The sequence below is a fragment of the Aspergillus lucknowensis genome (assembly GCF_044049455.1).
Source record: "Aspergillus lucknowensis strain CBS 449.75 chromosome Unknown BJX67scaffold_8, whole genome shotgun sequence".
Taxonomy (NCBI): Eukaryota; Fungi; Ascomycota; class Eurotiomycetes; order Eurotiales; family Aspergillaceae; genus Aspergillus; species Aspergillus lucknowensis.
This window is the reverse complement of record NW_027263552.1, coordinates 155,506-171,801: the sequence shown is the minus strand read 5'-3', so window position 1 is coordinate 171,801 and position 16,296 is coordinate 155,506. Positions and strand designations below refer to the sequence as shown.

The 16,296-nt window shown below is 53.0% G+C and overlaps 4 protein-coding genes across 4 annotated transcripts; 2 read left to right on the top strand and 2 right to left on the bottom strand.

Moving 5' to 3' along the window:
- Positions 1–1,971: 1,971 nt before the first annotated feature.
- BJX67DRAFT_378781 (uncharacterized protein) lies at positions 1,972–6,925 on the top strand (the record flags this gene model as incomplete). Its single annotated transcript, XM_071032406.1, has 3 exons — positions 1,972–2,822; positions 2,882–4,811; positions 4,865–6,925. The coding sequence occupies 3 exons, from the start codon at positions 1,972–1,974 to the stop codon at positions 6,923–6,925; spliced, it is 4,842 nt and encodes a 1,613-aa protein (XP_070888705.1).
- Positions 6,926–7,162: 237 nt separating this feature from the next.
- On the bottom strand, positions 7,163–8,480 carry BJX67DRAFT_370568 (kinase-like protein; the record flags this gene model as incomplete). The annotated part of the gene is made up of 3 exons (XM_071030937.1): positions 7,163–7,429; positions 7,475–7,902; positions 8,006–8,480. 3 exons carry the CDS (start codon positions 8,478–8,480, stop codon positions 7,163–7,165), a joined length of 1,170 nt encoding a protein of 389 aa, XP_070888704.1.
- Positions 8,481–9,557: 1,077 nt separating this feature from the next.
- BJX67DRAFT_346872 (ankyrin repeat domain-containing protein) lies at positions 9,558–10,538 on the bottom strand. Its single transcript, XM_071028459.1, has 2 exons — positions 10,141–10,538; positions 9,558–10,082 (listed from the first exon to the last, which is right to left on the bottom strand). Exons 1-2 carry the CDS (start codon positions 10,506–10,508, stop codon positions 9,599–9,601), a joined length of 852 nt encoding a protein of 283 aa, XP_070888703.1. The 5' UTR covers positions 10,509–10,538; the 3' UTR covers positions 9,558–9,598.
- A 2,023-nt stretch (positions 10,539–12,561) lies between these two features.
- BJX67DRAFT_370567 (uncharacterized protein) lies at positions 12,562–14,757 on the top strand (the record flags this gene model as incomplete). The annotated part of the gene is made up of 3 exons (XM_071030936.1): positions 12,562–12,688; positions 12,929–14,122; positions 14,156–14,757. The coding sequence occupies 3 exons, from the start codon at positions 12,562–12,564 to the stop codon at positions 14,755–14,757; spliced, it is 1,923 nt and encodes a 640-aa protein (XP_070888702.1).
- Between the last annotated feature and the right edge of the window lie 1,539 nt (positions 14,758–16,296).

Here is a 16,296-nt window from a genome sequence, read left to right as displayed (position 1 = left end):
CTTGTGGCACCCAACCCACGGTGTCAACCAGTCGCTGGGATCCCGTCCACGAGCTAGTCCAGGCCAACCTGACGATCGGATAAGCCCACCTGCCGACGCCTCGAACCATGATAGGAAGAAGAACCTCTAGGATGAATACGGAATAAGCGCCGAGGGGCGGATGCTCCCTCGACTCGCGCGGCCCGCCCTAGGCGCCCAGACGGGAAGCAAGGAAGTAGATCCATCTTGGCCCTCTGAAAGGTCTTTGCATTGGCTGAGGTTGTGGGAGACTCAATGCATTAGAGTCGGGCTTAGATGATTCAGTGCCATCGATGATGTGATGGGATGCGTCGGGTGGCGCAGTGTTAGAGGATGATCTCAACTGCGACGTGCTTTGTGCCAAGGCTGATGTGCAGAATCAATTCTCTTCGATCAGCCTCTGGACGGACAATATTTGATCGTCTCGGGCGGACCAGACTCCGGGGGGATAGATGTTGGGTGACGAGATCCCGACGAGACGGTTCTTCTCGGACGTGAGAGAAAGCATAGGGGGAGCGATGTGTTCGCACCTTCGTGATCCATGCTTTCGGAGTTGCTGCTTACCCGTTGACGGGAAAAATACTCGCGCTCGAGATGCCCCGAGAAGGTCGAATGGAGAATTTGTCACCCTGCGGAGTCTGGCCTGCAGAGGGAAAGAGAGCGTTGGTTGCCAAGCCGCTCGGGCTATCCCGAAAGCCTTGGCAGCGGAGGCACGGGTGCAGAATCTCCTGAGGCACGGAGGTGCGAGCTACGGGGAGATTCCGGAAGACTAATTCTTATAGAGGTGATGAAGAATCTCAGTTACTTCCTCAGGTCTAGGTGCTAGTAATACTTATCCCTGCAAGGAAGCCTGTGAGAGAACTTCACATCCACCAGATGAGGAAAGAGCAACTAAATCATCAAAGCAAAAGAAAGGAGAATGCGGTGGAGCAATATTAGGAGGTGGCAGAGCAATAATTGGTTTTCAAATTTCAGGGGATTGCAAAGGTATTCAGTTTTCCATGTTGAAAAGGACACTTTGCGCCTGTCACGGTGCTTTGTTCTTAGAATCGTCTTCGGCGAGTTGAAGAGTTGGAACAGTTGCAAGAGTCGGATTTCGCTTTCACCAATAATGAGATTTCCTGACATTTCCGAAAAATTGCAATTTCTGGACCCATCCCCTATACTCAGTCGGGTGCTGGGTTGATCCGTCATCGACGATCAGGTGGGACAATCTGCGGTCTCGATCGATTGAGAGAAACAACTGGCAAGCAAGTCCACAATCATGAATCTCAAACCAGGATCCTCTCCGCGTCCTTTGAGGGTCGAGAAAAATCAGAGAACCAGAAGCATTCTTCGTAACACTGCTGATCACCCCTTGGCGACGATGCTTGGCTGTAACCGTACCTCGACGCTGAAACACGGGCGAGAGTCTTTGGATAATCTCGACCGGCACAGCTGCTTGATGTAGATAAGAATTTTGCACCAGCTACCGGCTTCACGAGGGGGTTCGGCCTACTTGACTGGTTCACGGGACGGCCTGCTAGAGGGCTTGCTGATCCCTAGCCTGGCTGATCCTTCGGAACCCTAAGCCTGTCCACATTGCTCCACTGATGTGACGAAATCCTCATGATCCAAGGCGCTACTCCTGGCAATCATAGCGACTCCGTTCGAGGGCATGGAGTGTACATATTTTTTTCTTTTTCCTCTTTCGGTTTCTGTTGAGGACAACGGATCGGACATTCGGGAGATAGTCCGCTCGGGACTGCAGTTCCCAGACCGTGTGTCTATTGAGATCCACAGGTGGATAACAGGGCCAATGTGATTTCCTGGTAGGCTACGGGATCCGAGGCCAAGTCTCGAAAGAATAGGACATATATGAGGGGCAGTAAGACCGGCGTCGACGGACCCAGATCATGCACAGCAGACGCTTCTTTTTTCCCTTTGTCTTTGTCTCCATAGCAAGGTCAAAACATGCTGCAAGACGAGCTGCAGCAGTTGCGGCTGCTTGCCTCGCATCCAGAATCTGGAGCCCTGGAGCGATTGGCTTCTTTACTCGATAGCCATGTCCAAGATACTAAGCAGCAGCCGTGGCTCGCCGTGGACATCCTTCGCTGCTACCAGCACATCTGGCTGAACCTCCCCTCAACGTCTCGAGACGGGCAAGACGCAGCCACCAATGCGCTGATCCGTCGCGTGCAACAGCGTATGAAAGATGGGTATACTTCCTTTGCACATCTCCTCCGGGACGACTCCCGACCAGCCCTGATGGATCCATTATCAAATACACAGATCTCACACGCCGGGCTCCGCCGGTTTGTGCTAGACTTCGACCTGCGGTTACCCTGTCAGGGGCAGGGCAAGAAGCCCAGAGTCGCGGTTATGCTCCCGAACGGCCCAATTCTGGCTCTGGCTTGTCTAGCAATTGCGAATCGGTATACAATAGTACCGATGGCGAGGACTCTAGCTGCGGACCAGCTCCGTCCTGAGATCGAGGCTGTGCATGCAGATGCAGTTCTCATGCTTGAGACGGATGCACAGAAAGTCCAGCTGGATGACTTACCTGTGTTTGGTATCCAGCCACAGCCAGATTTGACGTTTACTGTCACCGCAGTCTCCACGTCCCTTGCTGCATCTGAAAGCCCAGCAACGAATAACGGGCCCGACGACGTGGCAATCCTCCTGTTCACGAGTGGGACAAGCGGCAAGAAGAAACTAGTCCCGATTACCACGTATAATCTCTTCGCAAGCACAGTGTTTACGATGGATAGCGTCGCGCTGGACGAGAGCTCAAGGGGTCTCAACATGATGCCTCTTCACCATATGTATGCCGCCTCCCCTCACCCTGGTACCGTATGCAGCAGCTAATCTAGTACTCTGACAGAGGCGGAATGGTCCGCAGCCTATACGCGCCGATGCTCGCAGGCAGTTGCACGATCTGCTGCGCGTCTTTCGACGCAAATCTGTTTTGGGATGTGGTCGAATCCCACGCTCCCACATGGTATTACGCCACCCCGACAATGCACCAAATGATTCTATCCGAGTCTGAGCACCGGCCGGATGCAGTGCAGAAGTCGCAGATCCGGTTTATTTGTAATGCTGGCGGCGGAATACCTGCCACGTTAGCTGTTCAGCTGCGCGAGGTGTTTAAATGTGTTGTTTTGCCGAGCTATGGCATGACGGAGTGCGCCCCGATTACGGCGCCGGAGAAGGATTATGAGCTTGGACGAGCGGGGACATCGGGGCGGCCTGTTGGCCCGGACGTTGCGATTCTCAATGGCGCCGGCGTGGCAGTGGCGGCCGGGACAACGGGGAGGATCTGCGTGCGTGGGTTCCCCGTCTTTTCGGGGTATTTGAGGCCCGAGGGTCTTGATACGAGCGTCTTCGATGCATCTGGGTGGTTTGATACTGGGGACCTGGGCCATCTCGACTCCGAGGGATACCTATTTATCACGGGGCGGAGTAAAGAGGTGATCAACCGCGGCGGAGAGATCATCTCGCCGCTGGAAGTGGAGGATGCGATTCTCTCTGCCGCAAGAGATCCAGAGAATATCCTCTTCGGCCGAGTCTCTGAGACGCTGGCCTTCTCGGCGCCCCATGATGTCCTCCAGGAAGTTGTCGGGGCCGTGATTGTCACCCCGCCTGGGAAGAGTCGGCCGGATCTGCGCCAGCTCCACGAAGCTGTGCAGGATAGACTGCACCAGCCGAAGTGGCCGGCGATTCTGGTGTACATGGACGCTGCCCCGAAATCGAATAACAAGCTGCAGCGCATCAGACTAGGGCAGCGGTTAGGCTTGGATACGCTGACTGATTCTGTCCCGATGGCGGAGAAACATTTTGAAGCGCGGTGTCCGCCTGTAGGAACACCTCTGACCGTCTCCGTCCCGATGACGAAGTGTCTCATCGATGGAGACCAAGTCCAAGAGGACATCGCCCGTCTGACAGGCACGGACGTCGTGATGCGCCATAACCCCATCGACCGGTTCCCGCAGGCAATCCTCTTCAACCCGTCCAACACGCCGATTACCCTCCCTGCCCTAATCCACCACCTCCGCCCGTCAGTCCACGGCTACCTCCTCCCCAGCAGCATAAAATCCCTGCCGATCGACCTCCCGCAGGATCCCAACGGAGATGTGGATGAAAAGGCCATCGACGAAGCCCTGTCCTCGCTCACGTCCGCAACGGAAACAAACGCACCGGCCTACCGCGTCCGCAGCCTCTTTGCCGCAGCCCTGAACCAATCCACCGACGACATAACCCCAGAAACCGACTTCTTCCTCGCAGGGGGCGACTCCCTCTCCGCAGGGAAACTCATCTCCACGCTCCGTCGCGAATTCTCCATCAAACTCGCCGGCGACGTCCTCTTTCTCCATCCCACCGTTGCGGCGATCACATCCATAATCGAGAAATCGCTCGCTGCAAAGGCCAACGCTGATGGTGAGGACGAGGTTCCCTTGCCCGGATGCACGGAGACACGAAGCTCCACAAACCCACTCGTTCTCCTCGCGAATCTGATCCCAATGCTCATCTTCTACCCCCTCCGCGTCGGCCTCCAATGGACGATCTTTGTCTACGTCATGGCCGAGACGGCGCGGCGGTTCCCACTCGACGACACGCTCGTCGGCCGCTTAATACATATCGTACTCGTAGGTCTGGCGGCTCGAATCGCAATCGGGTGTGTGGCGCCGATTGCGGGGATATGCTTTAAATGGGTTATTATGTGTGGTCGGCATAAGCCAGGACTTTATCCGATGTGGGGGAGCTATCATATGAGGTGGTGGTTGGCGCAGAAGGCAGTTAGGGTTGCCGGCGTGGTATGTTCTCCCTTTCCTTTGTCCTGAAGGAGTATACTGACGGGGAGGGACAGGGTGTATTCAACTACTTCAACGCCACGCGCGTCCTCTACTACCGCGCGCTCGGGGCCCGGATTGGACGAAACGTTAGCATCCACCAAGCCGCGTCGTTAGGTGAACACGATCTCATCACGCTGGAAGACAACGTCGTGTTGGAAAACTGCATTGTGAGACCATTTGCCGTGGAACGGAACACATCTATGCTCCTTGCCCCGATAGTCATTGGCTCCAACTCGTCCGTTGGGCTGAGGACAGTCGTTGCACCGGGTTCAAATATCGGGCAGGACACGCATCTGGGCCCGAATAGTTCGAGCTGGGAGGCTTCTTCCGCGGATAGCGCGAACAAGGAGCTGAATTCGTCGAGTATTCCTACTCCGCACTGGATCTGGAACGCCGTCCTCGTCGAGCCGATGGTGTTACTGGCCGGGTTCATGTTCAGAGTTCCCTGGCTTGCTGGTCTGGTGCCGATTGTCTTGCATTTCCCGCTTGCGGGCAATGATATGCTCAGGGTGATCGTGTACTGGTTTACCGATCCGGGCCGAATAGGATGGCATATCATTGCAAGGGTCTTATATGCAGTGGTTGGGCCGCTGACGTGGTTTGCTACGGTTTTGATCCTCAAGGCCGTTCTTGATATCACCTGTGGGAAGTCAAAGACCGGCCCCATCAGTAAGATATCCGGCCGACAGAGGGTCCGACAGGCTGCGCTCTTCCGCCTCCTCCCCGGTGGCAGTTTGGGCCCGCTAACGAGGTTGATTGGGAAACATTACGAGCTTGTCTCTGTCATGCTCCGGCTTCTGGGCGTTAAGGCTGGGAAGCGAATCTACTGGCCTTCTGTTGGGCCCGGCATCCAGGATTTCGATCTTGTTACCGTCGGGAATGATGTGGTCTTCGGGTCGCGGTCGTATCTCGTTACCTCTGACGGCTCTGGAAGAGAGAGAGTCGTTATCTCGGATGGAGCCATGCTGGGAGATCGCGCTGTTGTCCTTCCCGGTGTTACTATCGGAGAAATGGCGATGGTGGGTTCTGGATCCTTGTTACGGCGGAATGGATTCTTCCCCCCAGATACGGTGTGGACGGGGAGTAGGGGGGGCAACGCGATCCAGTTCCCCTCTGCGGCGTCGAGCCAGGAGAAGGAGAAGGACAAGAAGGAGAGGGTGGCGGTCAACGTTGACGAGGTCGATTCCGGGATCGGAACGCCCGGGGAGAAGGAGGTTGAGATAGATCGTCATGACGGAAGTGAAAGTGACGCTGGCAGGGGCAGGGATACCACGAAGCCCTTCGGACGGGCGTTCTACCAGGGCCTGGCGAACTTCCACGTCATCAACATCCCCGGGATCGTCTTCTACTCGACCCTCATGGTGGTAATCTCGACCGTCTGGCGACTCCTCGGTGTCCTTGCCGGCCTGCTGGTCCTCGCCCACACGCTTCGGCAGGACTATCGGGCTTTCGACGGCGAATGGTGGCGGCCGTTCTCCGTCTACGCCCTCTTCTGCGCCGTCGTCAGTGCCGTATCACTCACCCAGACAATTCTCGGCGCAGCCGTGGTCATCCTCACGAAATGGGCCGTCATGGGCCGGCGCACAGAGGGCGCCTACCACTGGGACCGCAGCAGCTACAATCAACGGTGGCAGTTCTTCCTCACAATCGAAACCCTCATTAAGGACAGCTACCGCGGGATCGGCGTCCTGCCTATGATCTCCGGAACCGCATACCTCAACCTGTACTACAGACTCATGGGTGCGAATATCGGGAAAGACTGCGCGTTACTCGCGAACGGAGATCCCAATATCCTGCTCACAGAGCCGGATATGGTGACTCTCGGCGACCGGGTTGCGGTTGACGATGCCAGCCTGGTGTGCCATTTGAATACGCGGGGGGAGTTTGAGTTGCATCCGCTTGTTGTGGGTGAGCGGAGCGTGTTAAGGACTGGGTCGAGGCTCATGAGCGGGTCGAGTATGGGGAGGGATGCTTGTTTGTTGGAGCATACCTTGGTTCTTTCGGGTGACTGTGTCGATGATGGGCAGTGTATGCAGGGGTGGCCGGCAGAGCTGTTTGAGGGGGCGAGGCTGTAATATGTTTGGAATGTCCAGACACGACTTACTATCCGTAATACATAGACTTTCTTATTCTTGTTTAGACAACTTGAAGGCCACTTCACATTCATACAGTCGTATACCTGTACACAACGACACAGATCTGTGTTCCCATTGCCGTCATTCTCTTCCTTATCCTTATCCACTCTTCTATACTGTACCCAATCGGGCTGTTTTGAAGAAATCGATAGATTTGGAATTCGCTTCTTAGTTCCTCTATTCAGCCTGGCTTTTCGCTCCAAGACCCCATCTTTGCATCCATTCTGACCTAACTGCATCCCCTGCAGTAATTCGCTCGGACGGCTCATACGGCAGCATGGCTCTCAGCAACTTCTCAAAACAAGCTACTTCGTCCGAACCAAATTCGCCCTCCCGGCCCATAAGCTTCAACCTCTCCCTCAGAGATCGAGACCAGGGGGCATGAGCACGATGCGTATCCGTCCTCCATGATCCATCTTCAAGGAAGAAATCTGTCTTCTTCTCCTAGCGATCCCACAACCTTCTTGGTAGCGTTCCCAGTGCGCTAACCATCTCGGCCACTGTGTGATCCTCATCCGGCATGAATCCCTCGAATAAATGGCGTTCACCGAGGAGGTGGTAGAGTGTACAGCCAAGAGTCCAGACATCGATTGCAGGGCCAAGAGACTCGCTGAATATCGATTCAGGTGGGAGAAGTAGGACCGGCGTGTGTAGCTGATGGTTTGGCATCGGCGCTTCAGCACAAAATGCTTCGCCGAAATCAGCAATGACGACCTGTGCGTTGTCTTCGATTTCTCCACAGGCCTGGAAGGTCCGCGCAGGAGGAACGCAGTATCGGGGAGCTTCAGGGCCAATTGGTTTTCCGTCCAACCGTTGCACGGGTAGTCGTGAAGGTTCTCTAAAGCGAGAGTAAATATCAGCAATACTGCAACTGTTGTAGTCTGGAAGTCGGAAGAGAATATTGCCTGAATGTAGGTCTATCACAACAGTTAGTTATTCGCCCTCAAAGAAGTCTATTCACCTGTACTTACCCCCATGTACAATGTTACATGAATGAATATGCTCTAATCCAAGCAGAACTTACGCAGATATTGCCCTCGCTGTATTCATGTGAGGGGAACTTCCACGGCATGGTTTCATCCTTGGAATTGGCAGCATTGCAACCGACAACCTCGCTCACAATACACTGATGACGGCCGTTGGGACCAGTAATTGTAAACTCGCCTAGAAATGTCGTAACGCAGCGCCGCCCAGGGTGACCCTGTTCGTCTGACATAAGGGAACGCAAGACTTGTACCTCCCTGCTCTCCTGCGAGGCGAATGCAGCAATAATCTTCAGGGCCACAAATCTAATTTTCTGGTGGTCCTTCGCCAGCCAGACAGTCGAGTATGACCCAAACTCGAGCTTATGGACAATCTCATAGCGGCCCTCATAAAAGCGATCTCCAAGGTGAGTCGGATGGTAGCCCCCAGGAGTGTACATCTCAAGGTCTTCTGCACCTTCCTGCCACTGGTATAATAGTGGTGGAGAGCTCTGATCATCAGGAGGATGCATATTCTGTATGTCTGAAAGAAAGCCGTGCCTGCGGAAAAAGGAGGGGGAAATGTTGGATCGGGGGTGCTGCTCAAAGGATTTTGAGTAATCCTTGATATACGGAAAGATGGGTGGCATTGCGCACGAGTCAGAGGCATTAAATATTGTCGAAACATCTGGTACGGACGTTTAGGAGTTCCGCAACGCTTGGAAGGCGTGAATTGGAACGGGTTGTTGGGCAGGTCTCGTCGCCAAGCTATATGCTTTACTCGGACACGGTGGTGGACCAAAGTTTGAGCCGCGTGAGTATGAAAAGGAATGTATTGTTGTTTCAATCTACTAGGAATTCCCACGGCAACGGTGATACTACTAGTAGTATATTCCAAGACCCTAACACATAGATATTTGCTTCTTCCCCAACCACAACATTTTAACGTGAATTTTAAAGCTATCCAGACTGCTAGTCTGTAACGCAAGTAGGGGTGGGCGCGCTTAATAAGTAATATGGGACGGGATATGCATGGAACACAATAATAGTATTGCATAGCTAAAGAACTACTTCCTAGCCTTCTGGAAGAAGGCCAGCAGCGCTACTAGAATATTTATATATCACCTGTGCTTGCTTAGTAGCATGCTTGCGGAGCAGGCAGCGTGGATATACTACTTAAGGCATGGGGTGTTGTTCCACAGGATATGAACAGTTGGACTATCCTGGGTGCTACACATATCAGCTAGTGAATGCGAGGTCCGCTGGAGTCGACGAGAAAAGAGTGTCACCCAGTTCTCTGAACGACGGTCCAATGGCTTCCCAGTGGCCACATCAAAACTCAGGAACGATTTCTGCATATGATGGCCTCGCTCGGCAACCTCATCGGGCTATTTGCAAGCATCCATATCCTCCACCCTATATAGTTCCTGCCGCTGTCCGCTTTTTGGAGCCAATTCAGCCATCGTACTTTACCTTAGGTCTTTGGATAGACCATCGTCATTGGCATCGGCAGAATAAAAGCTAGGCGAAGCTTGAACGCTGTCTAGGGGGACAGCGACTGTGAACACTCGCAAACACACGGCCGTACTTGAAAGAAGATTATAGTGTTGTGACTTGTCCCAATTCATTCTACCTCAATTTTGGATTATATTTAGGAACGAGCTCCCAAGTCTCTCAGCAGCCGCACCGTTTCCGCTTTATTCCATTTTTGTGCCCATTCTAAAGCAGCATCACCGTTCGCGTCCTTTACCTCAGTGTCTGCTCCCAGACCAACCAGAAGGCGGATTGCATTCGTCTTTCTCCGCTCTGTTGCCACGTGCAACACAGTCCCTAGGCTCATAGGAAAGAATCGCACTAATGTCGGGCCATCCTGACACATTGTCGCGTTCAAAGGGTCACCTCTTTCGACAAGCAGGGAAACGACATCTTCAAGCTCCTCGTCTCGACAAACGGCATACTGAAGGAGTTGTCCTTTCCCCACATCGCCTCCATGGTCTAGCATTAGTTCGATGGCACTCAGAGGTGCATTTCGAACATCATAGGACAACGGGGTGCAGTCTACCTCGCATCGCGTATTCGGGTTCGCACCACGTTCCAGAAACCAACTGGTCATCTCGGCGTCTGTTACCGCGTAGCTAAGAAAATAGATCTCCTGTCATTGGATTGTCTTTTCGGGTAGCGGAACCAACATACCACAGCACAGGAGGTATTAAGGCATCAACTGGCTCATTTATGTCCCATCCAGCTTCGAGAAAACACTCGAGAATGCGCTTCGCCTTGCATACTGTCGCCTTTCGAGCAAAGGAAGGCTTTATCAGGAAGCCGTGAGAGAGAAGTGTTGAAACGAATTCGACTCGCTCCAGTTGAATTGCATCCATCATCACATCGTGAAGGTCTGCTATATCGAGAGCCTCAGAGTCCGTCGCGTTCTGAAATCCGTGGAAATTATTATCAGCGCACAAAGAACGCAATTTCTCAACCATAGCTGTTGGTGTTCTACAAGGAATTGGGAACCCACCATGATTGGTGAGTTCCGCTTCTGGGAGCAGCCGGATATCCATCGGGACGAACAAGACTTTACTAAAGTGCTGGGTTGGCCGTAGGGTTAATGGAAAATAGGGCGACCCAGTTGCTTAAGTACCTGTATTACGGTGGTTGATGCGACCAGTCACGTGTAACTGCCATATGGTTCAAGCCAATGTGAAAGAAAAAGGGAGCAGGGTTTATCCAATTGAAGATAACCTGCAAAGCTATGGAGGTGTAGAATGAATATAGCCTTACCATGCATGAAATGCTTGTTATAAATGTCCAACAACCACAAAAACAAAGATAATATCATTCAATAATACATGAGTGAAAGGTGAAAACCTAGGAAGGATATTATGGCACTTGGTAATGTCAACACCAGAGGCAGTCAAAACAAAAAAGTCAATTAAAATCACTTGAAACAACTAAAAATTCTGTTATAATAACCTTAAATCTTTCTTAATTGGGCATTCAACATGTGCCAAGCTGAGTACCGAGCAACGTTTCTTGGGGCAGTGGGGCCACCCTAACGCTGCCTCTGCTCATCATTCTTGTGGATTGACCAAACTCAATATTATTGATCAGCCCCTCCAGGTGGATGGCTGGGGCTCCTGATTTGTTCGGAATGCAGAGCAGTGGGCTCATGTGGTAGGGCTGTGCAGCCTCGCGCAACCTCGAGCCACCAATCGTCCTCAACACTCCTGGCGTGTCCCCTTCTGAGGTTGAGGTACTTCTGCGAACCTGTATCAAACTCCTCTTGCCTGGTGAAGGAAGGGCGTTACACTGAAGAGATCATGGAAGACCGCAACAAGTGTGATATCTTGGTTTTAAATAGCATTAGTACTTGAACGAATTGTGAAGAATTCAGACCATCAACTTTTTGAGGCACATCATGAAATTGATGCAACTGGTGAGTTAACAACAATGGCTTTCTTCACTACTAGGGCCGTGGAAGAACGGACTCGATCGAGGTGAGGGTTTGGAATCAAAAGGTATGAAGAGAATGAATCCTCCAGTTTGAAGTTTACAGGAAATCGAACCAGTAAAGCAAAGAAAGGCTCAACATCGTTCTTCGCTCTGACCACATTACTGTCCGCCTTTCCTGAATCCCCTGTCTGCGCAGGCTGCTGACGGATGCAAAAGGTCTTGTTCCTCGCGGAGCAGTTCTAGTCATCTCTTCAAAGGGTCTCATCGCGCGAAGAGCTCGAAATGCCACCCTCCACATCAGGGACGGCTTTTCTCCCCTCCGCTCATGAATGAGCTGCCAGTCAAGGTGAACATTGGAATCTTTACCAGGGCGCGATACCCACATCCGATTGAGTGCCTCGGTGACCGTGGAATCGTCCAACCGAGATTTTCTTCAGGGCCGGGCACACCAGATGTGACGTTGCAGGGTCCTGAGGAGCGAAGTATGCCAGCGAAACTCCGAGAAATCTTCCTTCCGGGACTGAAATGATGGGACAAACACAAAGCAACCCGCCAAACTGTGCGAAAAATGGCTCATGTGGCCTTCTCGGTTGGAAAGCGACTGCTCCCTCGTCAAAAAGGCACGGGCTCCTCGCACTGTTGCATGCAACATCTGAAATCTTCAATCTCTCGGCTACGAACAGGTTGGCCGAGCCGCATTCTTCTTCCCGTGAGATCGCTCATACTCTCCTGAATTACCCGGCTTTCCAGCGGTGTGATCTGCGAACCGAACGTGTCTTCTCAGAGCCGAACCGTTTGTACCAGAAGTCCTGGACCCAGGAATGACATCTGCATTTGTCCAGAAAGGTAATGGGGTCCCCATGAAGCCCACTATCTTGTCAGGGGGGTCAGTCGATTTGTGCATAGGAATGACTCTTGTATATAACGGGTCTGCCTGTTCAATAATGTAATGCGCCGATGCATACTTTTGCAGGTCATCGTCGTGAGCCCGGCAGCTCGAGATTGTCATGACATTCATCAGTCACGCGAGATACAAACCAGGGAGTTCGGGTAATAGGCGGTCGTCAGGTTAAATCATGCTCCTGTGGGGGATTCGCTAGCTATACGATCCATGCGAGAGTAACCGTACGGCAGCTTTTAACCGAGCCCTCCCCAGATTAAATGATCGGCAGGCTCTGGGGTGCGAAGCCCTGCAATTTGTGTCTGAACCATCTCGGATGGCCAATGGGGAATTGCCGTGTTCTCAAAACAGGAAAATTCCCGATCTTTCCCCGCAATCTTGATACAGGTGTGATCCTGTGTGATCCTGTGTGATCTGTGCACAGGGGTGGTCGCTTGTTTGCATCAATAAGAACCGAGGGTCGCTCCGCAGGCTCGTACTCTGAAAACTATATCTCGGGCTCCATCCCCAAGGAGTTTTTCAACGTTCTCCAGGTCAAGCAGAGAGTCTTCTCCTTCGGATCGATCGACAACATGCTCTCATCTCTCTTTGGCGTCCGAAATGGACGGGATGGACCTTCTCTCCCAGTCTCTCTCTCTCTTCTCGCCCTTTCGTTGTGGCCAGCGCTCTCGCAGGCGCAAGAAGTCGTCACTGCGTCGGCCTTCAATTTAAGTGAGCTCACTCTTGGCGATGGCCGCTTTCTCGACAACCAAGACCGCACCTTGGCCTACTTGAAGTTCGTCGATGTCGAGAAGTTGCTCTACAATTTCCGTGCAAACCATCAACTTGATACCCAAGGTGCTGAGGCAAACGGTGGCTGGGACGCTCCAGATTTCCCGTTCCGCACCCACGTCCAGGGGCATTTCCTCAGTGCCTGGGCGCAGTGCTATGCGACTCTGGGCGACGCCGACTGTCAGGACAGGGCGACCTACTTTGTTTCGGAGCTGGCAAAATGCCAGGCCAATAACGAAGCCGCTGGGTTCACGACCGGATACTTGTCAGGGTTCCCCGAGTCTGATTTCGATGCTCTGGAAGCCGGCAGTTTGAGCAACGGAAATGTCCCCTACTACAATATCCATAAGACCCTCGCTGGTCTTCTGGCCGTCTGGCGTCTGGTAGGGGATGCAACTGCCCGTGACGTTCTGCTATCCCTGGCAGGGTGGGTGGACACGCGGACAAGCGCCTTGAGCGAAGAGCAGATGCAGGCGGTCCTGGGGACTGAGTTTGGTGGTATGAATGATGTATTGGCCGATCTTTACCAGGAGACTTCGGATGATAAATGGCTCGCCACTGCCCAACGCTTTGATCACGCCGCAGTATTTGATCCACTGGCCGACAATGTGGATGAGCTTAACGGTCTACATGCAAATACCCAAGTGCCTAAATGGATTGGTGCCGTGCGAGAGTACAAGGCTACGGGAGACACTCGTTACCTCGATATTGCTCGCAATGCATGGACCTTGACGATCAACTCTCACACCTACGCAATCGGAGGCAACAGCCAAGCGGAGCATTTCCATGAACCCAACGCCATCGCTGCATACCTGGACGAGGACACGGCTGAAGCCTGCAACTCCTACAACATGCTGAAATTAACACGAGAGTTATGGACGTTGGATCCGGAGAACACAGCGTATTTTGACTTTTACGAGAACGCCCTCCTGAATCATCTCCTCGGCCAGCAGAACCCTGCAGATGAACATGGGCACATTACATACTTTACCTCCCTCAACCCAGGCGGGCGTCGAGGCGTCGGCCCAGCTTGGGGTGGTGGCACCTGGAGTACGGATTATGATTCTTTCTGGTGTTGCCAAGGAACAGCCCTGGAAACCAACACCAAGCTCATGGACTCGATTTACTTCTATAGCGACAATGCTCTCTATGTCAACCAGTTTATTCCGTCAGCTGTGACTTGGTCCGACATGGGGGTGACAGTCACCCAAACCACCACCTTCCCCGTCGGTGACACCACCACTCTTGATGTTGACGGAACTGGCGATTGGGAACTGCACATTCGCATCCCTTCGTGGACGTCCAACGCAGTGATCAAGGTCAACGGGAAACAGGTGACAGATGTTGATGCCAGCCCAGGCAGTTACGCCGTCGTTTCACGCACCTGGGCTGCAGGCGACAAGGTTGATATCCAGCTGCCAATGCATCTGCGGAAAGTTCCGGCCAACGACGACCCCAGTATCGCCGCCGTTGCTTATGGTCCGGTCGTCCTCTGTGGGAACTATGGAGACGCTGCTCTGAGCGCTACTCCCTCTCTTGCGTTGGATTCGGTGGTTCGTGCGGGGAATTCGTCGCTTGAATTTAGTGGCGTCGCCGACGGTGCAGATGTGACTCTGGGTCCGCTCTTTGATGGACAGGGCTTCAATTATGTGACTTACTGGACAACAACGGGCGACTTTATGTAGGATTGAGCTGAGTGTCGAGGGACAGAATGGCCAACATGGTTTTGCTGATGATATAGGATGGATGGATGATCCCGACTTGATGTTCGGAATCCAGTGGGTTACAAACTGCTCAGTGACGATCCTTTGACTTCCTGGAAATGTAATATCGTTTGCTTGTAATCAAGAGAATTGGAAAAGTATAGTATCATCCCTGGTTGTGCTCTTGACTGGGGCCGAGCCTTTGATAAGCTTCCACTATTTCTGTGTCGGAAGTGGGTAGTTAGGGCACGGTTCCTCGCAGATCGGACAAGCGCTCGGTGGGTCTGTGAATGCTTTCGTTCATCCTGCAGCTCGCAATTCTGTTACTTCTACATGGGCTGTATGCATTTGCAGTGGCCGTATAAGGTCAGATGGTAGCAGTACATACGCCTGATCACGCTCTAAACCCTCTCCCTCACCACCAATCTCCCGGTTGCACAGCTACCTCCAGTCATTTGAACCGTCCATCAAGCAGCCGTGGAGACAAAGTCAACACAGAGGACTAGAAGGAGGAGGAGACGCAAAGACGATCCTGAACACCCTGTGCGGCCCGCGATCCAGGCGGCTGAATCCATGCCGCGAACGGAGCCCTGGCAATCGGCCGACGCCTTATCCAGAGTTCACCAGGCATTGTCACGATCTCTTCGAAGGCTACTTGGAGTGCAAACACCGTCTCGCTCTACGACAGGCAAATTTCTGCTCCTGTCGGTAAATAATGCCCCTTGCGTCTGCTTCCAAAGACAGGCTTTGAGGCGAAACAGCGGGAAATTTCCAAATCTGTCTGCTGTGACCTGCAATGCGCGAATTATTCACGTCACCTATCGCGTTGGGGGACCACGGCCACATCCTCGCTGGGTTATACAAAACACCGGAGACTCGCAAGGAATTCTGGCGAGGCTACGGAGTATGGCTTGATAATCATGCCAGTGCTCCAGACGAAGATTATGAAGTCGATGGTAGCCATCCATCACAAAGCCTCCACAGCCAGATAAATTTTGCATCCATCGGATGGGCATCACAGGAGTATCTTGCTCACCACGGTCCAGCACGATCCCCTGGCCCCTTACATTTATGGAAATGCAAGCGTCGGCAGGACCCGCGGACTCCCCACACGACAAGGCCACGGTTATATTCGCACGGATCACAGACCGCGCAGGAATCGTGAAGCAAGCAGATCCGTCTTCAAACCCGTCGTCCTGGGTGTACGAGGTATTTTCGGACGGCGGGCCTGCCTCCATCTCTGCATGGGGCTAGCTCCGCTCCTCCTCAATTCATGTACTGGGAGAGACTGGCCCTGTTTGCCACGGGCGACTCCGGCTATCGATCGGTTCCCCCACTCGCAGGGATACGGAGTCAAGCATTCGAACCCGATCTCTCGTGCAGAGACGGTCGAGATATGTGGGATGAACAATTTACCGGCTCTGCCCCGGTGGCGAGCATGGTGGACTTTTGATGTCAGTATTATCTTCTCACGACGCCACGAAAGCCGCATTCCCATATCTAGTGAAGGATCCAGAAATC